Genomic DNA, 27415 nt, shown 5'->3' on the forward strand with positions numbered 1-27415 from the left:
CACAGACTTTGCTCCGTGTGCTTTTGTTTGAGTTCCTTGCAGGAGAGAAGCCCGAGAGGTGGCTGGATGCACCGAGAAGATGCTGCCAGAGGGAACATTGTGCTTTTTCAGCCCCAAATGTCTCAGGGTGTACAGACGAGGAGCCTGGCAGGCAGCGGGTCCCAATGCAGAGGGGGTGTGAGGGGGACCTGGCTGGTGAAGTGGTGGCAGTTTGGGAACGTAACAGAGCAGGCTGGGGACATCTCAGTCCAGCGTGGAATAGGGAAAACTAGTGGAAGGAGGGGAGGAGGGAAAGAGAGAATGAAGGAAGGTGAGAAGGAAGAAAATTAAATGCACTAACATGTGTGAGGACACCATACCTTACACATCAACCCAAACATACCTGGGATGTGGCCACGTTTCCCAGTAATGTGCATTTTCTGCAATGCTTGGTGTCACTCCTGGGAGAAGAGCTGACTCCCCGCGTGCACAGAAGCAGCCACGGGGCAGCCCCTCTGAAAATATCCCTTAAACGGCAGAGCCACACCGCCAGGAAATCCTCTTTTTCCCAGCCAGCCAGTGTCTGTGGATTGCCATTGCCACCTTCTGGATTAGTCCAAGCGTGCACCAGCCTGTCCCGGAGCCGTGCTGGCTGCCAGGGGACACAGACATGTCTCCAGCCGGAGCCAGGGTCCCCAGAGCAGGAGCCGGCCCGGCTGCTGGCACGGCAGCTGTCACACAGCCTACGTGCCATTTGCAACACACCCTTAGATTTTGTGATCTCCTTTCACCAACTATTTTAGGAAAGCTGTGCGAGCCCCAGCTCGGCAAACCCGCTGCTCGATTATCAGCGAGGGGGAAATCACAGGGCCACCAAAGTGTTCAGCTACAGGGTACAGACAAGAATCCTCTGTCTGGCTCATCACACACCTGCTCCACCTGCCCCCTGCCACACTCCCTGCAATTATCCTCCTGCTAAGGGCCTGCAGTGCTGCCAGCACAGCTCGTGTCCCTGCCCTTCCCGCAGGAGCCACCTCCTGGAGCTGCCCACGGAGGTGACTGCCTGTCACCATGGGAAGGAGCAGGAAAATTAACCTGGCACAGCTCAGTGCAAGGCAGAAGGGATGAACTGGATTCTCCTCTTGTGCTGGAGCAACGGGAGCGTTCAGCCACGGGTGCTCTTTGTTTAGCCTGAGAGTACAACTCCACTGGAAAAGGACTCTGACCCCAGGCACTTCCCTGGGCGTTTCTCTGTGGAACAGCCTCATTTTGGGATGCCCCAGCTGTGCTGAATACCAGCAACCACCAGTTAACAGCTCCCAATGCCATCACTGCGCTGCTGGGACACCCTCACTGATTAAGGATCCTCCACCGGGCTCCATCCCAACCGGTTTCCCATCAAAATCAGACAGACACAGCGTTCACAGCCCCAGGAACTGGGCAAGGGGAAAAGCGCCCAGCCCCTCACTGCAGCCATGGCACAGCAGAGGAACGGCCTGAGGCAGCTCAGGGAGAGCAAAGCAGAGATTTCCTCGGAGGAAGGAGGAGAGGAACAAACCATTGACTGAGTAGCACCTGGATTTCACCTGATCCATTCCACTGCTGCTGCCTCCATGGTTTATTTGGGAAGGGTCGTGTTGGCAGGTAACTCAGGGACTCACAGCGAAGGGTCGAGTGGAGGGGTCAGAGCAGTTGGAGCTCGGCAGGTTCCAACCCTTCTCCTTGCCCCACCTCGGCAGTGCACCCACCCCCTTCCCAACTTCTGTTATTTTGGTGATAACAGAGCCAGTAATTTTACAGAGAATACCAAGACAACCTTAAAAAAACCCTAAATCTTGTCCACTGAAGGATTTTGCACTTTGTTCCATGACTGGGTCAGGGCTGGCTTCTCTGCACTAGCAGGAAGCAGATTAAGCAGCAGTCAGGATATTTCTGACAATAAACAGTTTAATAGTGTGGTCATTCCTCTTTTTTTTTCCCTTTTTTTGCTTCCCTCTTCTTTGCGTTTGGCCTAAATCTCCTGGGAACAGGGAATTGCAGCATGCCTTCCCTCTGACGAAGTAAACCACAGCCTCTTGTTTGTGTCCGTGGGGGCCGAGCGGAACAACGGGAGCAGCGCCTGGGGCAGCTCTGCTCGGATAAGTGCATCGGGTCCTTCGCGGGAGATTAGATGGCGCTGCCTTCACAGGAGATAAGAAGATTGAGAGCTTAAATTTAGCATCATCAGGAAAAGAATAAGCCCTGCAGCTCTCTTCAAAACATATTTCGTACTGTGCTGGCCGGAGGACAGGCGGGATAAGGAGAGGCGCCGGGGTAGAGAGAGATGGCGAGCGGAGGTCAAGGAGGGGCTGCTCTGTCGTGCTCCTGTCCCACGCAGAGCACGGTGACGGTGGCATGAGGCTGGCAGCACACAGGGGTGTCCCCTGCCTGTCCTCACCCCATGGATGGGCGGTCACTGGGGAGCCCAAAGGGGCACAAAGGGTCCCTGCACCCCCCCCATCACACACGGCTGCCCCCCAGTCACCCACCAAAAAGGAGAGTGGGCTGTAAATCCCAGGGCTGGGACCCCCCAGCACCTCTGGCAGCCAGGACAGCCCCTCTCCCAAGGACAGCACTTGGGGGCACTCCCCCAGTTCAGCGCCAGTGCTCCCAGTATCGGCTCCCAGTATGGGCTCCTTTAAAACACTCCGCACATCCAGTGCTGGGGAGCACCCGTGGGACCCTCGTACCCACTGGGGGGGCTTCACTGCCATAGTCCGGACCCATAAATCCACCTTGGGGAGCCCCACTGCCATGCCCGGACCCACTCACCCCACTCGGGGTGACCCCACTGCCGTGGTCCAGACCTGCGCATCCGAAGTGGGGAGCCCAGTATCGTGCCCCATATCCACGCACCCACTCGGGGAGCCCCACTGCTCCCACACACCCGGACCCACGCACACACTCGAGGTCCCCCCCGCCGTGTCCCATCCCCTCGGCCCCGCCGCTGCCGCCCTCCCCCGGTGCCCCCGCCCCGGCTGTGGCTCCTCCCGAGCGCATCACGGCGGGCGGAGCCTCCGCGGCCGCTCCGCCGAGCCCAGCGGCGCCGGGGCCGGGCCGGGCCGGGCAGCGCAGCACGGTGGGGCCTGGGCAGCGGGCGGGGGGCGCGGGGGGCCCTTGGGGGACGGCGTGGGGAGGGCGGTGTGGGACCCCCGCGCGGGGCGCGCAGGGCCGGGGGGTGCGGGGCGGCCGCGGACGGGGCGCGGTGCCGCTGGAAGGGCGCTGGGGGCGGGCGGGAGGGGAGGCACGGAAAGGGAGGCTGGCAGGGCGGGGATCCCCGCTGCCAGCCCGTGGGGTGACCCCGCTGTGTCCCGCAGGTGCCGTCGGGAGGTGCCGGGGGCCCCCCAGCTCGGGTACCACAGCAGGGCCGAGCAGCATCTTCTCCTGCATCCCTGAGCACGTGACGTGCCGGGCTCCCGGCCATCAGCGGGGCAGAGGCCATGCACGGGCCTGGGCACCGCTGACCTCTGAGCTCTGACCTCCCCACGGCTTCGGGATCCGTTCTGCAGGGAATAGAGCTCATCCCGACCCGCTCAGCCTGCCCTGCCTGGCTGCAGAGCCGCCGCCGCTCGCACCTCTGGAGAATGCTTCATGGACTGTCGACAAACAGCACGTGTGGGCCCTTCGCAGCATGAAACACGCAGCGGTGTCACCACTGGATAAGCTCTCCGAAGTCCTGGCGTGGTTTTTAAGCAAGGCCAGGCTGCCTGCTGTGATTTTGGGGCCTTGCTCCCTCTCCTGAGTGGTGCCAGCAGCTCGTGGATCCCAAGAGCCATCCCCTGGGATGTTCTGCCTTGAGCTCCAAGCAGCAGCCATCGACCTGGACCCAGCCAGCGGGGTTCATTTCGGAGCTGTTGGGAAGGAGCTCCTGTTTGTGGAGCTCTCCTCGGGCAGATGAGTGACACGGTGATGAACGGGAGGGTGCCCCTGCCCGAGAAAGCCTTGTCCGAGGGCTATGCCCGGCTGAGGTACAGGGACACCTCCCTGCTCATCTGGCAGCAGCAGCAGCAGAAACTGGAGTCAGCTCCCCCCAACACCTACCTGAGCCGCAGCAGGAGCATGTGGTACTCGCAGTACGGCAATGAAGCCATCCTGGTGCGGGACAAAAACAAGCTGGATGTCTCCAGGGACACGGGGCAGTCCAAGTTTTGTGCTATTATGTAATTTCCCATAGGAACCCACATGTGGAGAGGAAGCATCGAGCTGGGGGAGGTGGGTGTGCACCATCCTCTCACAGCCCTGCGGAGGAAGCAGCGTTTCCAGGAGAGGCCGGGAAGGCTGAAGTTTGATTGTTTCTGTTTGAGTTTGCTGTTTATAGACTCACATTCTGCATGTCACTGAGTGTGTACAACAACCCCAGTCTCGCTGGGGAGCTCCCAAGCCTGTTGCTGCCTGGAATCTTGGCAGGGGCCGTGCTGGGCCATGTGTTGCTTGTAAGTGGCTCGTGTGCCCTGAGAAACACCCGCTGGCACTTGGGCACCATCCCCAGCTACCCTTACTGGCCAGTCCTGGTGCTTTTCCAGAGCTCTGGGAATGCTGGTGGGACAGAGGCGAGCACAGATCCGTTCCCATCGAGGCTGTGGTCTTAGGAAGTTCATCTCTAAACCCACCTGGCCATTACTTGTTCTGTTTGCTCTGTCTCCCTTTGGTCTCTTCCAGCCCAGGAATGGAGTGGTTTATTGTGGGAATAGGGAGAGAATGTGTTCAGGATTTAATCAGAGCCTTCCAAACACCTGGTAGGAGAGGTGTGCTGGAGTTTCATGGAAAGCAAAGGGCCCTCTCTGATCCCACAGTGTGGGATCGTGGAAATAACAGGAGTTCTGGAGTCAGGGGAGCTGACTCCTTTCATGCAGATCCCTGGCCCAGCTTCAGGAACAGATCCCCCAGGGAACAACCAGAAAGGGAGGGACAGGCCCAGGAAAGCAAGGAAGAAACTCCTGTAAATACTCACGATGTCCTAAGGGACATGAGGAAACTCCTACGCAGCACAGACCCACTCCAGAGGTGGGTTACAGAAGGAGAGAGGCCACTGGAGTTTTGCTTTGCACTCAAGTTTTAATGCATGCAGTAGCTTGGAGGGGTTTAACTTCTAGTTCAGGTTGGATTGTAAGTTTGGTGCATGTATTTTAAAAGTTGTGTCTGGGATTGTTTCGATGAACTGAAGGGTTTTAGGAGGGAGAAGCACGGCCCTGCTTGGGCACAGAGGCTGCTGCTTTCAGGTTTAAGTTTCTGCTGAATCCTGACTTGCTCAAGGCAAGATCACACTGAGAAACTCAGCCCAGCAAGCACCTGAATTTTGTTAAAAACAAAATTGCCACTTCCAGGGGTGTGAATTACATGCCCAGGGTTCAGCATGAAAGTTCTTCGTCAGGGTTCTGCCCTTTCTGTCCTGCCTAGGACATGTATCCAACCCAGCAGTGCCTGGGCACAGCTTAACTCCAGGCAAATCAGTATTTGATGTCAGCTTCAGGATGGATTATTTACCTGCCTATTATCAGGCACAGTCATTACTTCTATTTATCTAAAACCTCCTTTGCATTTTTCAAGTACTTTATTTATTTATTTTTTGTTTTGTTTTTAAATACAGTAAAGAATCTCTTCCACCTCTCCCGTGCAGGTGAAACACTACAACAAACACACAGACACTCAACCTTGCTGAATCCATGCACTGAGCAGAACACACCTGTTCTAGAGTGAAATCGTAGAGGTTTGGTGTACTCAGCCCTGCTCCGTAGCCCTGCAAACAGTAGGCAGCTCGTTGTTTTTTAAAAGCACTATTTCTGCATGTGTTGGTGTTTGATACCTTGTGTGTATGCCCATAGATTTAAACCTACTGCTGGACCTCGCTGCTTTGCAGACCCGTGCATTGCTCTGCACACAAATAACCCTCTTGGTTTTGTCAGGAGTAGCTCTGGAAGAGAAATATTCCAGTGAATAAATCTTTTTCAACCGGGTGCAAGCGTTCAATGAGATTCACAAACCCAGCGAGGCTCGGCGAGGTGCCGGGGGAGCAGTGCCAGGGATGTGTGACCCACCTGGGCCTCCAGTTCTTGGCTGAGTGAACAGGAGATTATTTGCTCAAACAGGCAGGAGGCTGGGCCCAGAGCTCCCCTGGGAACTGCAGGTGGAGTCACCTGGAGAAGCAGGAGAGGTGGGTTCCAGGCCAGCCCTGGGGAGCATGTGAACTCTGGGAGTTTAAGGAACAGCACATCCCCCAAACCAGCTGTTCATTTTCTTTTCTTATAGAAAAAGAAATGCAACACTTACTTTCTTTTTCATTTCAGTGAGGAAGATGCTTATTTTGGGTATAATCAGTCTCTTTTTGTTAATGTGGCTGGTAAACCAAAATCGAGTTATTTTGCAGAGTGTTAATTGGACTATACAAGACTAAACCCGTAAGAATGTGCATAAATTCTTCCAGGATGGAGGCTGGATGTGACAGTACAGGAAGAAGAGGATGAGTTGTCCTACCATCTCCATGAATGTGACTGTAGTTTTCCATTTCTGTGTGCCACTGGTCACAGCAGGGTTGGGGAGTGGCTGCTGTGGCCGTTTCTGTGAGCCAGTTGTCTGGTGGTGATGCACTTGTTTCAAACACTGTTGTAGCCTCTTTGATAAAGTGCATTAAAATGATTTGAATGCAGCTTTGCAAGCGGCTGGTTTTCCCCTGCATGCCCACGGCTCTGGCACAGGTGACAGCTTTTGGCATTCCCCACCTGCGAGGGAGGAATTCCCTCAGTTACTGGTGGGGCTCCCAAGCCCCAGACCCTGGACCAGGAGCTGCAGGGGAGGCTCCTCCAGCTCCCCAAGGCCAGCAGCTCTGAAGTCTCAGCAGTGCATTCAGGATGAGGAAAGCCTCCTGATGTCACACTGAATCAGGGAATCAAGGCTGGAAAAGACCTTGGAGATTGTCACATCCAGCCTGTGACCAATCCTCCGACCTTGTCACCAGCCCAGAGCTCTGAGTGCCACCTCCAGGGATGGGGACTCCAAACCTCCCTGGGCAGCCCCTGCCAAGGCCTGGCAACCCTTTCCCCTTGAAGGAATTTCTCCTGATGTCCAACCTGAACCTCACCTGGTGCAGCTTGAGGCTGTTCCCTCTTGTCCTGTCACTGGTTGCCCAGGAGAGGCCAAACCCCACCTCACATCCTCGTTTTAGGCAGCTGTAGAGAGCAAGGTCTTCCCTGAGCCTCCTTTTCCTCCAGGCTGAGTCCCCTCAGCTGCTCCTCATAAAACAGGCTCTCCAGACCCTTTTCTTCCCTTCTCTGGACTCATTCCAGCCCCTCACTGTCCATCTTGCAGTGAGGGGCCCAGACCTGGCCCCAGGATTCAAGGCATGACCAGTGAGAGCTGAACCTCAATCATGTCCTGCCTGTCCTCAACCCCTTCCCAGCCTGCAAGGAACAGCTCTGCTTGCCACCCCTAGAAATAACTCACCTGTAAATGCTACAGAAACATCCTCAGCTGCCTCACAGGAGGTTGTTCAGAGGACAGGTTGAACAAACAGCCCCTGTGGGAGTGTCCCTGATACAAGAGCAGAGTGAAACAGGTTTGCTGAAACCTTGGAGATGCTGGCTTGGAAAGGCAGTGAGCAGGAACAGGGTTAGAGAAAGATTAACCACCCTGGGGCAGCCTGGCTGTGGTAACCCCACCTTGCACACAAACCAAACAGCAAAACCAACCCCAAGCCTCTCCAGTGACCAAAATAGATCCTGGCCCCACACAGCAATGCTGGGACTCTGCTGGGACTGGGCCCAGCTGCTCCAGCCCCCCCTTTTCAAGCTGTGCCTTCCAGGTCACCCTGAGCTCACAGAGCCAGCCCTGGCTGCTGCAGCAGGTGACAAAGTCCCTCTGCTTCCTGCAGGTCCTGGTGGCTTCAGAGAAGCCAGTGGCAAACCTGGGGGAAGTTTGATCTCCTTTCAGCCCAACTTACCTCAGCCAGGAGCAATTCTCACAGAACTTAAGACCCTGCAGACTGTAGGATCCTGGGAGGAGTTCAAGCGCTTCCTTGGCTGCCCTGGGATACGGGAGCAGCTGAACTCCCCTCACCAAAAAAAGGGGGATTTAAAGTAAAGCAGTTTTATTCCAGGTACTCAGCTGTGATTCAGACACCCCAGCGCTGCCCCCACTCTGAGGGCAGTGAGCCCCTGAGTGTGGCACTCCACAAAACTTACAAAATGACCTCAAAATTATCCCACAGGACTCGTGGCACCAGGACTCAACAGATTTTTGTTTGGCTCCTGGCACTGCTCAGTGCAGGTTTGGACTGGGACGAGTGCCACACCTGGAAAAGATCAGGAGAGGGGAAAATACGGGATCAAACTGCACACACAAAACAATTTTTCTTTTTATTATGAAAACAAAACGAATGCCCCAGGACCAGGGTCCGTGATTACCAGTAACATCAAAGATTACTTTCTAACTCTTTTTTTTTTTTTTTTAAAGTCTGTTTTGTTTGAGGCCAGCAATTTGCAATAAACAAGCTAAACTACTTACATTGACTCTTTTGAATAACTGACATTTACAGGAATATACTAGAAATGGCACTAAAAAGTTTTAAGAAAAAGAGTTACGGTAAATTTGCATGCACATCATACAGAAAAGTAACAATTTCTTTTTTTTTCTTTAAATATTAAAAAAAAAACCCAAAATAACAAAACAAAAATACAACAACAAATCTTTCTGGATTGGTTATGCCAGTATCAGGGCTGTGTTCTAAGTGGCCTGTGTCAAATCCTAGCTGGTGGTTTAATTTATTTTTTAAAAATGACATTTTAAAAAGATATGTAAATACCATTTTCTTTACAAAATGCAGCTCGAGCAAGATAATGCTGCTGTGTAAGGAATCCTAAATTTCTCTTTAATGATGCAGAGCCTGCCCACAGTTAGCCCTAGTGGTAACTGCTCAGGGTTGAGAAGAGACTGAGAATTTAAAATTCAGTACTAAAAAGGTTGTGGTTTGTCTTTGTCATGCCCCGATCCCTGCCCCTCAGCTTCAACCCCAGCTTTAAAAAAAAACATCATTCCTTTCAAAACAAGGAAAAAAAATTAAAAACTGGTCTAAAAGCCCCCAAAGCAGAGAAAGAACTAGATCAGGTAACTGCAGTCTGCTTCTACCACATGGAGAACAGGGAAGAGACCTCAGGGGGAACTCGGCTGTGCATTTCCACACACACAGTGCTGGGTGTGTTTGGGGGATCACCACCCTCCCAGCAGTGCCACAGTCCTGAAACATCACTCCTACAGTTACAAACCCTGGGGGTAAGCAAGGTTCAAACCACATCAGTACAAAAATTGCAGTGATTTTTGTGTGTAGACGACACATTTGGTGTGCAGAGAGCTGTTGGAGCCGAGAGATTCCTTCGGTCGATGGGTCAGGGCCTGAGCCCCAGGATGGGGATCTCCCTCTGGTCCCACTGAGCCACGAGACAGGCTGAGTTTACAATCAGAGAAAAGGTTCACAAAGTTTTTAAAAGGTGCAGTAATGCTGGTTGATTGAGAAAGGTCTGGTCAGATATTTTGTTAAAACAGGAATTCGTCCGAAAAAGCAGTTTCAATAAAACTCTGTGTGTGTGCATACATATGAAATCATACTGATTTCAGTGAAGTTTCCCCTGGAAAACAAAGTTAAACTTTGTTCATTCAAGAAAAATTCTACCATAAAAATTTTTTTTCCTTTTTTTTTTTTTTTTAATTCTTAAGTTTAAAAATGTTCTTTCAAACGTTGTGTGTTTGATCGTTTCAAAGTTATTTCGTGACATCTGGACTGACGTGTCATGCAATAAAACCCAGTTAAATAAATGCTCTGTTGGTTCAGTTCCCAACTCATTTAGGGCTGCTGCTACTTACTCTGGACTGGAAACATCTCTCCTGGAGAAACCTGGGTTGTACAAGAGGCACCCCCATGGACATGGTGGGGATAAGGAGCACTACGAACGATCTGAGAATGGAAAAGTGTAAGGACAACGTTTGGAAGTGAAGAGTCATCAATGGATTCCCTGGGTCATGCCAAAATGGATTTCTCCTTGCTCCATTTTGTTGGGAACACCTCACTTCCCATGAAAAGTTTCCCAGTAAGTGGAAGCCCAAGTTGCAGCTGGTGGATCAAAGCTGTGCAGGTGGTTCTTCCCATTCCGTGGTGGCCTTGGCAGGTTGTTTTCCTTGAAAATCCCCAGGCTGGGATGGTTTTCCAGCTCAAACAGGGATCCTCCTCCAGCGCTGAGCCGGTCTCAGGCCGGGCCTTTTCCCATCACTTCACATGTGGTTCTCAACCCTCTGGCTCCAATTGATTTTGGTGGGACAGCCCTGTGGCTCCTTGAGGGATGTCTGTGTGTTCCAGGGGTTGTTCCTGACATCAGAGGACGGTGACAGAGCCGCATTCCCAGTTTTTTTGTGGCAGTGATGCTGTTGCCTCCGACGCCAGCTCCAGTTTGTCCCCGCCACAGAAGCCGCCACCACAGCTCAGGGTCAAGCACGCAGGAAAAGGTCCCAGGAAGGGAAAACTGGGAGTTTGTTTATCCAAATGCCGTGGCAGTGAATTGGTTGCAATTATTCATTAAAATATTCCTTGGTTTTGATCATTTGAGTCGCAGGCAACAGGAGAAACACAGGTGAAACCCAACCCCGTTAAAAAGAAACCCAAGCTCTTAATTAGGTGAATATTACATTTCCTCAAAGTAAATTCTGAAAATATATTACCAGGGATCTGTCTGGGGGAAGGATTTATAAGGGCAGAACTTAAAAAAAAAATATCAGGACTGAACTCCATTGTTAATGGGAAAGAAAAATCATGAATTTCAGTAAAAACCAGAACATTTTTCTTTCAAATGCTCTGGGAAACAATCTCTGGTCACCAGCAGATTTTGAGAGGCAGATGCCCAAGTATCCAGCAAATCACCCTTGGCTGCTGGGCAGTGGGTGACTGGCACTAAGCATGGATGCAGCTGGAAGTGCAAACCTTGGAATGCTAAAACAGGCAGTGATTCCCAGATTCCCAGCACATGGACATCCACCAGAGCCCACAGCCCAGCACAGCATCTCCTGTCCCAGCTCCTGGAGGCTGAGTGTGCAAAGGAAATCTTGTGCTGGCCTTGAGGGTGCTCCAGGGCCACTCACCTGTGGGGAAAATAAAATCTGGAGCAATTTGCACCGCTGGGAGAGCACAGGAAGGTGAATTTTAGGGCTACCCCACAGGAGAGAGGCAGCCTTAGGGGCTGGTGCTGGAGAAGGAAAGGCAGAATTTTCTGTCAAACTCTGTATATTTTTTTTCTTTACAATAAAAAGAATTTACAATAAAACTTCTGCCCCTCTGATTACAAATGTTGTATCTTTATAGAACTGGTGTTTTCCTAACATTGGATTAGAAAAGGATAAAACCCCCATTGTTCCACAAAAAAAAAAAAGGGGGGGGGGGGGGAGGAAGACCACCGAGAAAATAAAATTGTATCAAAATTGTATGTCTCCAAAATCTGTACAAAATGGGGAAAAAAGGGGACTAGGGTGAAAAGAAGAGGGAAAAAGTATCTAAAAATGAACAGACCAAACATGTCAGAGCACCAGACACACAAGAGACTGGACTATAGCACCTGTAGGTATAAAGTCCAAGGTATATAAATAAATTCATGGATTTTTATTTGCTTTGTTGTTGTTTGTTTGTTTGTTTTAAATCTGGTTCAAACCTCATTAAAAGTCTGCCTGTCTGCTGGCCTGCAGAACCCCAGCTTGGCTTTTGTTAGGTTTTATTACCTTTTAAATGACTGATGGTGTTTAATAAATAAAGTCATGGTATATACATGAAATTAGGGACACTGAAACCAGGGTGTATTGCAGCAGTGCAGGTCAAAAAAATAGCAAGCTTTAAAAAATTAGCTTTTTTTTTTCTTCTTCTCCCTCCCCTCTTTTTCCTTTTCATTGAGGTAAAACATTTCAGTGCCTGGAACCTGCACCCTGCCTGACACAGGAGGAGCATCCCCTGTCGAGGAGCTCACTACCAGAACGATGAGGAGAAGGGAGAAAAACAAAGCAAACTCAAAAGCAAGAAGCCCAAACGCACGCAAAATCCCTCTCTCCACTTCCCCTGCCAGCTCAGCCTCAGCTGGAGCTCAAGTGCTGCTTTATTTTAAGCCCAGACTGAGGTGTTTGTCATGAAGAAAATCCCGAAGATGTGCCCAGTAATGGGCACATGACTTGTCCTGCTCACTGCAGGGATCACTCCAGGCTCCAGCTGACAACTTCCAGCCAAAAAACTCCTTTCAATTCCATGAAAACTTTCATAGAGAGCGTCCATTTCCTGGAAATTATCTATTTAATGTTAAAAATACCATTCCCAAGAAACTTGAGTGTGTCCCTTGCTCCCTTCTTCCCAATGAATCCCCAGGAAAAGTGAAGCTTTTGAGTGGAAAACCAAGAAATGCAACCACTTCTATTGCTCGTGTGCTTAAAAGTTAAATTCAAGCTTCAAGACCTTCCTGAACAGGTGCCTATGCTTCTACCAAGATTTAAAAAAAAAAGCATGTTAGCAATCCACAGTACATGAGAATTTTTTTGGATTTTTTTGTTGTTGTTTTTATGTAAAAAGATGATAGCATCTGACATTTTCATCACACTGTAGACTTGGAGATTAAGAATACTAGTGCTAATAACAAATACACCAACTAGTTCAAAAGCTAACATCTTTCAGATACAGTACCATTTTACAGAGATTTCTTTAAAAAAAGATGGTTTTTACCTTGTGTGAGCCAGGCAGGCTTATTAAAAGAGAATATTCTGGGGAGAGGGAAAGGGCTGGGAGGGAAATGTACTACAAACCTTGCAGAATTTTCTATTTATCTCCTGCTAAGAGCTCAAAGTTCTTCCATTTTCGACCAATTTTCTCCAGGTAAAATGTAAATTTTAGAGACTTTATGCAAAGGGAACTATTTGTCATAAAGTCTAGTCACACACACACACTCAAAGATCTTTGACCTATTAAAAGAGAGCCCCTCCCCCCCCCACCAACAACAAAAAAAAAAAAAAATGGAAGAGACCTTTTGTAACACTGAGTTAAAAAATAAAATAAAAAACAAGTCAGAGAAAGAGAGAGGGGATAAAACCTGACCACCGTGGCCCGAGAGCAGGGGTTTAAGGAGAGGAAGGGACACTGCAGAGCATGGGGAGGGAGGGGGTGTCCCTTGGGGGTTTGTGTCCGAGTGTCCCCAGCTCATTCCGAGTCGCTGCTGTCCGAGCTGGAGCCGCTGGAGCTGCTGCTCCCGGACTCGGAGGAGCTGCTGCTGCTGAGCCGGGAAGGGCCTCCAGAGGGAGTGGAGCCGGATTTCTCTGCAGGGGAACAAAGCAGGGATGTGGTTACTTGCAAGGAACTGAAACACAGAAGGGTTGCCCACAGCCTTCGTTCCCAATTTGACCCGCAGGGTGACAGGGCTCCTTCTACTTCCAGTGACCACGGAAGTGTGGGATCCACCCAGGAGCTCTGCTGTGGGGCAGTGTCCATCTCTGAGCACAGCAAAACCCCCTTGGGAAAGCTGGCAGCAGCTTTGTTTGCTCTGGGGGAACCTTCTGGAGCATCTTGAGCTATGTGGGGGTTTGGGATTTTTGTGACCCCACGTGTGTTAGATGCTCTGTGGTGTGGGCTGCACACCAGGCTAACACAGGGAAGATCCTCCTCCCTCTGAAGGAGGAATTGCCTCCAACACAGCTCCCATTTGCCACCCAGCAGTTTCCACCTGGACATGGACCAAAGCAGTCCCACACAGTAGCTCAGTGCCCAGCAGGAACTCTCTGAGGGTTCCTGTCACAGAACCAAACCCAAGGCAGAGGTTTTGACCCTATGACAAAGTCTGCCCACTTTTGGATACTGTTTTCACATAAAACCAAAGCCATTACCTTTCTTTGCAGGCTTCTTGTTGTTGTTTAGCTGCCCACTGACATCCTGTAACCGTTTTTCTAGTTCTTTCTTCTTTTCCTGAGCTAACTCTTCTTTTGACTTTGCTGCTTGCTTTTTGCCACTGGCAGCTGTGGAGGAGGAAGGCAGAGTTTCTGAAAGTGCAGGGATGCTGGGGAAAAGAGTGGACATCACTATTTTACAGGGCATGTACATCTGTGTGCACACTCTGCAGTGACACTGCCAAGATCCAGTGCTCACACAGCAACTACACATCCCAGAGAGAAGGCAACACCTGAAGTTGCCTTGCTCACCAAATCACCACCATCCTGTAACATGCAATTTTTTTTAAGAGAGATCTTCTGGAAAGTATTTTAGAAGATAGAAATATCCATGTAATAACCTTGCCATTACAGGTTACTTACCAGCCAGTTATATGGTCAATAATTACAGATTTGCAATTACAGAATTGTTACATGGGTTTTCTGCCCTGTAAAATAAAGTGTCCCATTAAAGGTTGTCAGGAGTAAAGCATCTGCCATTAAAACTTCTGATCCCCTCACACAAGAATCTACTGTGGTTTATGTTGCTCTAAACAGAAAACAAAACAGAGGCAAATTAAAACCCAACTGAAGCAAAGGCTGGCAGACAACAGGAATGTAACTGCACCAGGATGGAAAGGGTGAGAAGTACCAGCAACACTCCTACTGCCAAGGAAAGGAAATATTCCTCCAAAGGAGGAGTAATTGAACACAGGTGTTGGCCAGGATTGGAAGCACAAAACAGGAGCCAGATATTTTGCCTGATCCAGCAAGGAAATACCTACATTTCTGTGAGCTGTTTTAAAGCAATGATTTAAAAAAAATAAAACCAAAAAAAGAAAAGTAAAGTGCAGTCCTAAGAGGGAACACCCAGCACAAGAGCCCAGCCTGACTCAGGCATGCCAGGCTCACAGGGTGGATATCTGAGGTTATCTGTGTTACTCTACACTTTGGTTCCAAAATTAAAGGATGCTTTCTGTTCCTAAGCACTCTGGAAAGTCCTTTCCTGAGATATTCCAACAGTGAAGGATTCAGGGAGGGGAAAAAAAATAAATCAAAGCAAAAAGAAAGGTGAAAGTCTGTATTTTGCTTAGGCCTTCCTGAAAATCCTGTGGGGAAGGAACGGAGGTGACGTACGAAAGCAGGGAGTAGCTTTTGTGTCAATCTTAAAAGCAAAACTCCCTTAACCAAGAGAGCCAGGAGCATTTCAGGTAGGTGATCCTCTTGCTGTCCAGATGGAGCTAAACTCCCAAGGAGCTGCAAGAATTTGCTTTGTGGACAAGGCACAAAGTGTGTCCCACACCGAACCACACACTCAGCAGCAGACTGACATTCATCCTGTGATCTGACAGAGGGTGAGGGCAATGTGGTGATCAGGCCATGCAGGATGAACAGTTTTGGGGTGAATAAACAGCTCAGACACACCCAGAATCCACAGGTAACCTTGTGCAAATCATTTATTGCCTTGGTGGTTTGGATCCCAACCACGTTTTTTTGTTTCCTTCCTAATTAGATGCTAAACTATTCAGGATAAGAAACTGATCCTTCCAGATGTGGGCACATAACACCTGACACAATGAGACTGAAACCTTTACAGGGCCTTCCAGAGCCTGGGTAAGTAACAAAGGCATCCCACAGGTCTTGCAGAGGAGCACATTGACTCTCCAGGTCTCTGCAGCAGGACACCATGGGAAGAAAGAACAGAGAAAAAATAGAAAGTTTCTGTACATTTCCTTGGGAGAAAAGAATCTCTAAAAATTCCTGTCATCACATAGCCAATGGGTGGGTAAGAGAACCTCAATACACATGCCCTGACTCCACAGCTGAGCCCCAGAGCTGCTGGGGGGAACACGTGCCCCGGGAGGGTAACTTACAAAATGGTTTCCTTTGTTTTTTCTGTAAACAAGATTTCACGTATCTCTCCAGTTCTCGTAACGTTGTGGGCTTCAAGGTTTCAAAATCTATTTCAATCTCGTCAGGATTGGAGTCTCTGAGGGAAGGTTCCCGGGACTGGATGATGTGAACCACCCTGCCCAGCTTCTCCCCGGGCAGGCGGTTGATGTCCAGGCTGAGCTGTCGTTTCTCATCATAAGTCATGGGCAGCCCTTCCTCCTCCTCATCCGAGTCGTAGGTTGCAGATGCCTGCTTGCCTCCTTTCTTGGGCTGCCTGGGGAGGTTGTCAAGCATGAAAACATTCATGGGGACACAGCAATGAATTCTTTTTTTTCCCCCAACTCCCTTGTAACAAACATCCCCATGCTCTTGGCTTTGAAGCTCTCGTCAGATGGCTGGAACAGCATCACAAGTGCTGAAAAAGTTCAGCAGCCTGAGATCAGCTGTTGTGTTCCTGTTATATTTTAGCCCTGTGAAGTGTGACAACAAGCCCAAGAAGCAGCAGGGGGGCAGCTATGAAATGGCACATTCTTGGTGGCTGCACAAAAGGCAGCCCCCAAAACCTTATCTGAGAGCAATCAGGCAGGGATTCAAAGAGCTGGACACTGAAAACATGGTGGTTGCACTGCCAGCTCCAAGTTGAAGACTCCCTGGAGCTGTCTGGGAATGGGAACAGTATTCAGCAGCAAATTAACTACTACTGAGCTTCCCCAGGAATTAAGGACAAGGCTGGAAGCCCCTGGCTGTCCCCTCAAGGCACCTTGTGGAAGGCTGGCTCTCACCTGTTAGCTGTGGTTGTGCTGTTTGCTTTCTTAGCTGGGGCTTTCTTCTGTTGCGTTTGTTTTGGTGGTTGAGCCACCTTGGGTTTCTTCTCCTCCTCGGCCTTTACTTTGTGCTTTTCCTTTTCCTTCTCTTTATCTTTCTTTTTCTTCTCTTTCTCCTTCTTCTCTTTTTTTTTCTTTGGTTTGTTCACTGGCGCTTGGGACAGTGCAGCCAGCTGCTCGTGGACGGCTTTCAGCTGGGGGGAAACAGGGGAAAATCCATCAAGGCAAGGTAACTGATGCCTCCACAAATCCTTCCCTCTACATCCCAAGGTGTAAGTATATCCTAAAGTCAAAAATCAATCATATTTTGGGATCGCAGAAGGAAGTAGAAAGCATCAGCACTGAGAAAAACAATCTTGAGGGAAATTACCATTAGATTAAACACACACTGATGGCACAGCTGAATGCTTTTCCCCTTTAGCAGGGAGTGTTTCCCTGCATCCCAGCCTAGGTGGGATTTTTCAGGACACAATTCCTGCTGCTGTGCTCTGTCTAATGCACGGGGACACAGCTGGGATGGGGCAGTACCTGCTCCTGGAGCTCGGCCAGCCGAGTCGCCCGCTCCTCCTCGGAGTCGGAGCTGTCGGAGTCGGAGGAGCTCTCCTCGCTGCTGTGGCTGCTCTCTGTGCTTTTGCTCACCACTGGGGCTGTTGGGGGAGGTGGAGGGGGGGCCTCTGCAGGCTCATCGGGCATTTTTGCAAACCTCATCTCAAAGACATCCTGCAAAAAAGGAGGAAAATGGGTGACCAAAGGAGCCTCGGCCGCAAACAGCTCACTCTGGTCTCTTAAATACATCAGGGGCAGGGTCTTTGTGCACTACAAGTAAATAGTAATATACAGAATATCTGGAAAGCCCGAGAAAATTCCCCCTTGACTTTAACAGCAAGGATTATAGTATTTTAGGAGCTGAACATGGCATTGGGCCCACGCCATGTGAAGAGCACAACAGTCCTGCAGAGAGCACGAGGCTCCTGCCAAGGGCTGAAGGAGTCTCCCTTGTTGGTGCCAAGAGCAGATCCGCACCCGGATCTCACCTTGTACCTGAACTAAACACACTCTGGAAGATGCATTTGCCAACACCTTTACCTGGAGCTTCCTGGCCATGGCCACCACCTCGTGGTCTGGAGGATTGTACTTGTAACAATTAGAGAACATTAACCGAATATCTGCTGCAAAACCTTGTGCATCCTGGTATTCCCGACTGTCCATTTTTTTCTGCAAACAAACAAGCCAAAGGGAAAGGGGAAAAAAAAAAAGCCATAAGCAAAAGGCATTTGTAGCAACTGCATGGAGGACATGTGAACCTCAGAGACAGGACAGCCTCAAAAATCCCATCTAGGAGAATGGAAGTTTGATTAGGGTTATTGGTTCCTAAATAACATTAGAGTTCCTACTTTGTAAAACAGGCAAATAAACGCCAGGCAACCAAAGAAGTTGATATTTCATAGCAGTTTAAACACTAAGATTCTAAATTGAACTTGTTTTCTAAGTAGTAAAATATAAATCTGTCAGGGTCCACATTCTACCAGAAAACATTTAAAAATCATTAGAAAAATCATTTAGAAAAATGGATCAGGAGCTAATAGAAACAAGGGTCGTGGTTTGAAAGGGCAAGACTCAACAAGCCAGTTACAATTACAGCAGTACCTTAAGTGTGTATTTCTACAAATGCTTGGATATATTTGCCTTGTAAATCTGAAAGGGCAGAAAAGATCATGAAAATCTGACTTGCTGCTAACAGGGGGCAGGAGGTTTGCTCAGCAATTCCTACAGCAAAATAGGCATTTACAGTTAAACTACAACTCCCACTCTCAATTTAGAAGTCCAACTGAGAGAAATGGATACAGAATTCACCCTTTATGAACCTACTCATAATGTTATTTCCTAGAGTAGTGAGAATAAATATCAAATATTTGTACCTTGCTCCTTTCTCTTATTTTTCAGCTCTCACTTCCATCCATTTCTTTTGCTGTTTGGGACTGAATGATTTGGGTTTAGAGAGCAGTTTATAGCATTCCCAGCACTTAATTGATTTTATGCATATATTACTACTATGTATAAAACCTTAGCTCCAATTACTCCTGCTGAAAGGAAAGAGAAGCTAACACTACATTTCATTTGCATTTAAAAGACCTGGGTTTAAAGAAATTCTCTATTTGCCAAGTGCTTACAGGCCTCCCTTTTGTGTGTCTTGGGCACCTGTATCCCCAGAGAAGAGAAGGGTTGACTGGCAGACAGGCAGGGGACATGATGGGGACAGACACCCTCCATCCCAGCAGCAGTCAGGGATGCTCAGGGTCTGTCACCCACCCCTAACACCAGCAAAATTCCCCTTTGTTCATGGAACTACAGAAATCTCACAGCTGTGATAGACCTTGGAACTGTCTTGAAACACTGCAATGACTCCTGGAGCTGTTTGTGTTGTGAAAAGGGCAGAATTTCACCTCCAGGGACACAGCTTCTGAGGGACCTGATGCAGGGTGGTGATGTCCCTGCAGCCTTGCTCCCTGCTGTGCTGCAGACAGACATCTGTCAAACTTTTTGTCAGGAGACCTCATTTTCCTGGTGAATAAACCAGGAGACAGTCTGGGAGCCACAGCACAAAGGCAGAAAGGGAAATAGGTTTTGGTGCTCCTGTCTGAAAAGCCTCTCAGGCCAATGCCAAAGCAAAACATATGTTGAAACCAAAGGGCCCGTTTATTTTAAAATACATCTTACTGCATGAAAGGCCTTTTTATATTTGTTTGGCATACTCAGGGCCTGATTACTGCCTATGAAATACATTCCAATGTCTGAGGCTTTGCTTTTCATCCAAACTCAACAGTTTTCTAGCCCAACAGTTTTAATCCGTGGATTTTTGTTTTGTTTTCTTATAAAGAATAATTAGCTTAACAAAAGAAAGAAAAGCACTTTAAATCGGTGGGCTGGAATATCTTTGGTTACAAATACACTTAGACATATCCAGCTGCTTTAAAAAAAAAAGTGATTACATTTACAACTGCAAATCAGGAGTCAGACAGGCGGGGCTGGCAGAGGTGCAGGCAGGCCAGCTCGCCCATCCTCTGTCCCACACACAGCATTTACCCACAGCAATCTCATTTTCCCCCTCAATCCATTGTTTAATCATCTTTAACGTTCAGAAATTTGTTTCCTCATGTCTAACGTGCCTCCAGCTCTAAGGTGAGTCTTTTCTTTGCCTCCTCTCTGGGCAGGACACAAAGAATGTTCCTCACTTTTAAGACCCTGGACTCAGCTGCTCTGAAACTACAGCAGTTCACTGCAGGAAAATTAAGGGGTGAGCACAGTTACATCCCTGGAGGAAGTGCTTTATTCCAAAAGCAACCACCTTGTGGAAATCCTTTTGTACAGCAAGGCCTGTTGCTTGCTCACCACAGAGTAAAACAAAGGCAGAGACATCCATGTCACTGCTGGGACCTGGCAGCCAGAGGATGGAGCAGGAGAAGAGGTGCTCCAGGTTCTCCCAAGTCCTGCCTCCCCAGCACCACAGAGTGGGACAGGGATGTTCTGCACGTGGTCTCTGCCTGCCTGGGGACAGGGCAGCAGCAGCTCCAGCCTCAGTGCATCCCACTCCTCACAGGGAATTACAGCTGCTGCCTCCCTCTCTCCTCACACTTCCATCCTTTCCTACTCCAAGCAGTTCTGCTCTTTCCCTCTCTGTGATAAAGAGAACTGAGGTGGAGATGAACTCACAGATCCTGTCCCTTCAGCTGTTCCCACTCTCAGTCCTAGCTCCAGCACAAAATTCCAGCACATCCCTTTGCTCCTGGCTGCAACAAGCTCAGTTACAGCCCCTCCGTCTCACCTGCCCCAGGCACAGTCACAACAGCCAACCTGCCTCCTCCACCACACACAGAGAAAACAACCTCCAAATCCTCCTGGAGACACCTCTGCCAGGGAAAAAATGCTCCTGGATGTGAAGGATATTCTCAGAGGAAAATAAAACCTAACATAGCAACAGAAGCAAAGAGACAGGATGTGTTATAGCTGCAGCAATGCCTGTGTTTTACTTTCTCACATAATCCCTCCCTGGTTAGTTTGGAGGCCATTAGTTGTGCTGCTTTATCACAGCCATTGTCACTTGGGCAGAATTAAATCTAAAAACCTTTCAGAGACACAGAGGAAGTCCCTGACACTGGAAAATGACACTGCCTGCAAATGGCAGGTTTCTGCTCCACGCAGTGAACGTATTATGGGCTGCATCTCTGAGAAGTCACTCTATGATCTACAGGCCAAGAGCAATGACAATAAAACACTCCATAAAAAACCAATACCAGACAGCACTTCAAACAGCTTTATTAAGAAAAATACTACCATGTGGAATGAGAAACCCAGAGTCTTTAGGTGTAAAAGACTCCACTGGGTTTGCCATCAACCTGTCTCCAATTTTCTGCCCTACACTAGTCAGGTGAAGAGGGAGGATATCACCTGCACTTGCCTGAAAAGGGCAGAGGTGTACAATTTTAAAAGAATGAAGTGAGGACTATAAAGAGATTTAAGTATGAAGGAGTCACCAACCCAAGAAATCACAGCTTTGCACTTAGATTTTTCAGAACACAGCACAAGGATCTCTTGCAATAAGAAATCACCTAAGCACAGATGGAAATACCAGCCTTGAGAGGGACAGGATTTCACTCTCTCCATCTCTAATCTTCCTGCAGTCACCTGGGACTTCATCTAGCAGGCTGCAGATATCTCTGGAGACCCACAGCATCCCTGGGATGGATGCATGGCACATCAGAGTGCAACATGCTACTCCCAGGTACCACATAGGATCTGCCAAGGAATATGACAGGAATCACAACCACAGCTGCCCTTTTGTCACCCGGGCATTCAGACAACCCCAGGCACTGGCTCAGCTGGCAGTAAAACCCTTCTGGAAATGCCAGTGAAAGCCAGCAACATCTTCACCTCCTGCACATCACATCTCCCCTCCACCAACACAGATTTGAGTGCCTGGCTCACAAGCAGAAGATGGGAACTACAAAGACATGGCTTTGCTTCACGGAGGGATTCAGCAAACCTCCAAACCAACTGGGAAAAACAAGAATACTGGACCATACAAAGCTAAACTCTTGAGAAGCCAAGCATGAACCACAAAACCATCATACATCTCCCTGAGTACCATCACATTCCAGCTGGAATTGCTCAGTGTAAGCCTATCTGCCACCGCCACCAAGTAGGTAGGCAGCAGCTTCTGGAAATGGGATATTATCAACTGAATCCTGTGAAATAAAGCACCTCTTCAGAGTGCAACAGAGTGCCAAGAACACCAGTTAAACAGCTGGACTACCCACAGAGAGGAGAGGATGCCATTGTACATCTGCTTTGCAGGGCAGAAAAAAAAAGCTGCCCCAGGTTATGGCAAAAAAAGGAAGAGGGGACGGAAACAAAACATAAAAATATCCACTTGATATCCAAAAAGGTTCAGTTTCCACCCTTTCCCCTTCCCCCTCCCCCAGAAGGAGCCAGTCCTCTGCAACCAGAGGGACCCCCAGCAAAAAGAGGTGGTAAATGAGGACGTACTTTCACAGTACTGAGATCCATGGGGTGCTTGATAATATCATGATAGTCATGTAATTCCAAGGCCTCAGCATCCACGGGCTTGTAAAAGGGCCATGCATAGGCTGCGTGCTTCTTGGAGAGCATCTCCTTGAGGATGCTGTCACAGTACTTGAGGTGCTCAGAGAGTTTGCCCTTCTTCCCTGCGTGCTGTGGGACCTCTCCATCTTCCAGGTCTTTCTTTGGTGGTTTGATGGGGCGGCCGCCGCTCTCCCTGCGCGCGATGATTTTGGCCTGTTTGGGGTCCGAGAGGGGCGTGGGGGACTCGCTCCTGCTGGCAGTGATGGCAGAGGTGGTGGGGGTGGTGGTGTCTGCTTTCCGCTTCACTCCCTTTTTCTGAAACAGCAGAGGGACAGGCTCTGTGAGTGCGTGCCCAGTTCTCAGCCAGCAGAAACCCTAGCACAGCTCATCCTTAGTTTTGCCTGACCTCTGACAGAAAAAAAACCCACTTATTTTACCGGGATAAATGGGATTTGTGACTAGAGGCTCCAACACACAATGGCTACAACGCTGCACGTCACCTGAGCCACAGTAAGCAACCATTTGCACGTCTCCAACCCATGCCCAACCATGCTGCAAAATGTGTTATTTCCCTGAGAGGGAAGCCAGGACTCTTACCTCGTGTTTGCCAAGGGAAACGAGGGCGCCCAGTCGATTACTGCAGCTCAGCTGATGCATCGGGACTGAGCAAGTGTCAGTAACTTAACCACATGGCTGAGTCCCCAGTGGCAGGATCAGGCTATAAGTTCTGAACCAAAGCATATTAATCACCAAAGACCCGTGAGCCCTCACTCCCCTGTATTTAGTGGGTGTGCAAAGGTAGATTTTGCCTTAAGCAAACAAACCCTCTCACATAAATTCAAGCTGTGACTGTCCAGTCAGCTCGCTCGTGCTCCTTATTTCTCTGGAGAGGGAGACAGGGGGAAAAAGTTCCTTAGAGAAATCTAAGGGAAATCTTAAGTAAATGCCAAGCAGAATTAATTTTGCACTGTGTATTTGGCAAACTCACTTCTGGGTTCATCCTTGAGTTTTAAAATGAAATTGATTCTCGGAAGCAAGTTATTTGGACAGAAACTGAAACATGAGACAGGTTTCTGAGCCTCGAGGACAGCTTAGCTGCAAGATCTGACTCACGATTTCTCTAGCAATTCTCAAACAATTGGGTTAAAAAGCAAAACAATTCTGTGCCTCTGCTGGTCCAAGCAAACTCACAACCAATACTGTTGTAGTTAATTCCACAGTTTAGATTTTTAAAAAAACCAGCTTTCTCTGAGCTTTGCTTTCATCATTTTTAAAGCAATACACAGCTTGCTAAGAAAATTTCAATTATTTAGGTAACATTTCCATTTACCCATAAACTAACATAATAAACAGCAAAACACCAGTGACAACTCCCAAAAGATTACTCAGTAAGGAAGACAGAACTAATGCACCCAAAACCTGCAGGCAACATCAGTCTCCTCCAACTGGAGTGACAGGCTTGTCTTGAACTGGTTTAAAGCAGAGAGGAACATTCCTAATGCTGGAGCCTCAAAACCTTAAAGGAACAGCCCCAGTAAAATCAGCTGTCAGAGAGGGAAGAGATGCTTTGAGCTATTTGGTGTAAAATGGGGGGAATTCCAACAGCCCCAGAGTAGCAGCACAGGGGAACGCTACAAAAGGAGAGGTTGGAACTGAGCTGAAGCAAACACAGGTGACATCACCTCATCGGGAGTGTGTGAAAACCGGCAAAATCGTTCTCAACCCTCTCCAACTCCACAGCCAACGACGAAAGCAGGAACGCGCGGAGCCAGCAGTGAGGGCTGGCAGCCCAGCCCCGCTCAGCAGAGGAAGGGGCTGCCCGGATTTACCTTGACGACCGGGGGCGTGGGAGGCACCACGGGCATGATCGGAGCGGCGGGCGGCGGCGGGGCGGCGGCGGCAGGGGCGGCGACAGGCGGGACGGTCGCGGTGATGGTTGGCACGGGGGTGGCAGCGATGACGGGCGTCTGAGACACGGCTGGAGGGACGTTCTGGAACGGGGCCGGCGGGGACACGGAAGACACGGCCACGGCTTGCTGCGCTCCTTTCAAACGAGAGGGGAAAGGCGCTGGTGGTTAGAGCTGGGAGCGAGCTGGGAGCAAACTGATGCTGAAGGGCTCCCAGGCCAGGGCCACGGGGAGAGCACAAAGGACACGGTGTGATTTGCTCGGTGCTGTTACCCAGGGTGCAACAAAAATGAGGAATCTCTGATCTAAGTCCTTGCACCACGAGTTTAGGTCAGCCACATGCAAAATAATTCCAGCTTTTCACGTGGAGTGTGTGTTGCTCTGGGACAGTCTTCACCTCTCTGATGCTCCCAGAGCTGCACTGAGCTCAGCAAAAGAGCAGGAGCTCAAGGAGATGGGACAGTGGAAGGTGTTCATACCATGCAAATGGCAACAACCACTGCCCTAAGGCACCTGAACACCCAGGAGCCCAAAGCACTCCAGATTTGCCACAAGTGCAAAGGGGGGATTCTTGGGGTTGTCCTGTTCAGGGACAGGAGTTGGGCTCAATGATTCCTGTGGGTCCCTTCCAACTCCATATTTTATGATTCTGTGACTCTCAGTAGAGCTTAAGTCTCCTGATGGCCTCAATGTCTGTGATGCTACACCTGCACTGCTGGAAACCTGCCGACTGGTGTAACATTAAAGGGAGACAAACCTACTACCCAATAACCAGAGCAGCAGTCCTTTTTCTATGTTTTATCAAAGGATGTTGAAAAGATACATCATTATTAATTTCTCTGAGCTTGGATAGAGTTATAGCCCCATTTAGCACCTGAAATGTGGGAAAACAGAGGAACAATTGACTTTCCCAGAGCAACAATCAGACCTTGTTTAGAGAAAAAAAAACAACCCTGCAATCATTTAACTCAGCCCACACAAGCTCCTTTATGAACTGTTTTAGCATGCTTGGACATTTTAGTCCTAAATCCATTTACAATCAGTTCTAGGTAAGCTGAACTAAACTTAGTTTCCACTGATATGCAATGGTCTACATAGCCTTTTGCAATGGCTTAATAAATCCTTTAATTCTATGATGTTGTAACCATGCATGCAAAAGAAAAGTATACAGGGTTTAGGGGATTAGCAAAATTTGAGTCCAAGTCTCTGCTGTGTCAGATTTCTGCCAGGACCCAGGGTGAGCTGTATAAACCCGAATCTGTAAAGACTTTCCATGCCATGGTCTGGCACTGGCAGCAAACTGGCATTTCTGACTACCTTGTCTTTTCTTGCCTTGGTTTCTTCTTTGCATAGAGAAGCAACAGCACTGCCCTCCCTCACTGAAGTGCTGCATGGATGGGCAAGGCACAGACGGCAAGATCTGTGTGGCAAATGCAGAGTGGCCTTGAGACAGACGAGCCCTGAAACCCTGAGTGAACATCACCCAGGCATCTCACACCTTCCTCCTCACGGCTTTAACTGTGAGACCACGCTCTCCCTTCCCAGCCTCTTCACCATCTGAAAAGTCCAGCAGCTTGGAAGGTGGGTCAGGCCTCGGGAACAGCTCCCAACATTCCCTGTCCCTGGATGGGGTCCGTACCTGCGCTCTGTGTGCCCGCTGAGGGTTTGCGACCTTTGCCTTTAGGAACTGGGGGTAGCAATTCCACCTCCTCCTGAGGCATCTGGGCAACCTTCTGCAGAAATATCTTCTCCAGGGCTTGGGCCATGAGAACAATGTCATCTGTGGGCTGCACAAAGAAGAATATGAGCCTTTGTTGTATCATTCATGTATCTGAAGCAGCGAGGTTGAAGATCAGGCTTAGAAAACACTGATGCCCTTCAAATAAATTATGATATTCAAACTCTGACAATAAACAGATTAGCTCTTCTCCCTCCCTGCTTGCCACTCTCCTGCTCTAGCATGCAATTATTACAGCTCCTAAGTGTGCTGCATCCAGAGAATTATCAGGACTTCGGTAGGAGCCTGATAAACCAGCATCCTGTGCAGCAGTGTGGAAGCAGCAAACTGGAACGGATGAGCTGTCCTTCCCTGCTTGCCAGCAGGTCTAAGGGAAGAGTCTAAACACACATTCTGTGGCTCAAACTAATTAATTAGTTTATTTCAGCTGTTCTCCAGTCAGGGTCAGTGATGACAAACAACCTAACAAAACAGCAAACAAGCCAAACCCAAAATACTAATAGTAGTAATAATAATAATAATAAGCAATCTAAATGTGTGTAAGTATGAACATATATATGGACACAGAGTCAAAGAACAGAGTTATGATTCCTGAACTCCTTTCTGCTGCTAACAGATACTATTTAGTGCCAGACAGTAACACACAGCACCAAAGCACCTCCAAACACCTGCAGAGCGCTGCATAAAGTACAGCTCGTCCCAGAGAACTCCTAACTGAAAATAAAAGGAGTAAAAACTTGCTGCATAACCCCAGAACAGAAATCTACCTATAATTAAAAGGCATATTTGCCATTTTAACTAGTCTGGGGGAAGAAAGAGGCAGCACAAAGACAGCTTTGTGCATTTCAAGTAACATGGCTGCAATTAGTGGCATTTCAAATTCTTGCAAGGAGGGCCCGGAGCTGACCCTGTTCAAAACCTGCACAGTAACAGGGGTAGGGGGGTCTTTTCTAAAGCCTCTTCTGGTCTTTTTTACCTTGTTATAAATGTAACAGTTTGTAAACATGGTGTTGAAATCCTGCATACATTCACTGGCACTCCAGTAATAGTTGTGTTCCAGACGCTTCTTGATCGTCCCCATGTCCATGGGGTTTTTTATTATTTTGTGATAATCCTGTTGGAAAAAAAGGAAAGATGTTACATCTCCTGAGTCACATCTCCCTCTAATGTGATTTTGTTCACGTCTCCCTCTAATCCCTGCTTTCTCCTCATCCCCCCTCCTAAAAAACACCACCGAAATTTTGTGGAAATTGTAAATGTAAAAATATATATTAATTTGTTTTCTAATTTGTATCTTTTTAGTCTTACCATTATTATGAACCTGACTCCAAAGCACACAACCTTCATGCTGGGAATCAGCATTTCTGCCTCCCTTTTTAAAAAGCTGCCTCTGGCACTTACAGAAGTTTATCAGAGCTGGCTAAAACTGTGCTCAAAGTTTCAGTCTCTTATTTTAAGAGCATTTAGGCCTTTAAAAGGTTTCCACCTGTTAACCCAGTTTCTCCCTGGGCTGGTCT

At 48.8% G+C, this 27415-nt stretch overlaps 2 protein-coding genes and 1 long non-coding RNA gene across 4 annotated transcripts in view; 2 read left to right on the forward strand and 1 right to left on the reverse strand.

Annotated features, from left to right (window-relative positions):
* On the forward strand, nucleotides 1-24809 carry LOC121676097. Its single transcript, XR_006020360.1, has 3 exons — nucleotides 1-15; nucleotides 7611-7620; nucleotides 24723-24809. It is a non-coding gene; the product is annotated as an uncharacterized LOC121676097 (long non-coding RNA).
* Nucleotides 3036-6661, forward strand: BRD3OS (BRD3 opposite strand). Its single transcript, XM_042052105.1, has 2 exons — nucleotides 3036-3097; nucleotides 3336-6661. Exon 2 carries the CDS (start codon nucleotides 3913-3915, stop codon nucleotides 4180-4182), a length of 270 nt encoding a protein of 89 aa, XP_041908039.1. The 5' UTR covers nucleotides 3036-3097; nucleotides 3336-3912; the 3' UTR covers nucleotides 4183-6661.
* The window catches only part of BRD3 (bromodomain containing 3), a 41793-nt gene continuing 22725 nt past the window's right edge, over nucleotides 8348-27415 (reverse strand). For both annotated transcript variants that reach the window (XM_042052102.1, XM_042052101.1), the window contains exons 3-12: nucleotides 26875-27012; nucleotides 25800-25947; nucleotides 24083-24297; nucleotides 22197-22568; nucleotides 17739-17867; nucleotides 17181-17372; nucleotides 16611-16846; nucleotides 15810-16102; nucleotides 13897-14025; nucleotides 8348-13332 (exon numbers count right to left, since the gene is read on the reverse strand). In XM_042052102.1, coding sequence (XP_041908036.1) covers nucleotides 13217-13332; nucleotides 13897-14025; nucleotides 15810-16102; nucleotides 16611-16846; nucleotides 17181-17372; nucleotides 17739-17867; nucleotides 22197-22568; nucleotides 24083-24297; nucleotides 25800-25947; nucleotides 26875-27012 — 1968 coding nt within the window. In that variant the 3' untranslated portion in view covers nucleotides 8348-13216. The remainder of the gene's footprint in view (nucleotides 13333-13896; nucleotides 14026-15809; nucleotides 16103-16610; nucleotides 16847-17180; nucleotides 17373-17738; nucleotides 17868-22196; nucleotides 22569-24082; nucleotides 24298-25799; nucleotides 25948-26874; nucleotides 27013-27415) is intronic.

This window comes from Corvus kubaryi, unplaced genomic scaffold, assembly GCF_017639235.1.
Source record: "Corvus kubaryi isolate FWS band 111438036 unplaced genomic scaffold, C.kubaryi_AGA036_p1.0 78, whole genome shotgun sequence".
Taxonomy (NCBI): Eukaryota; Metazoa; Chordata; class Aves; order Passeriformes; family Corvidae; genus Corvus; species Corvus kubaryi.

Coding starts and splice junctions, on each gene's coding strand:
- BRD3OS (XM_042052105.1), top strand. CDS start 3,913: ATGAGTGACACGGTGATGAACGGGAGGGTGCCCCTGCCCGAGAAAGCC.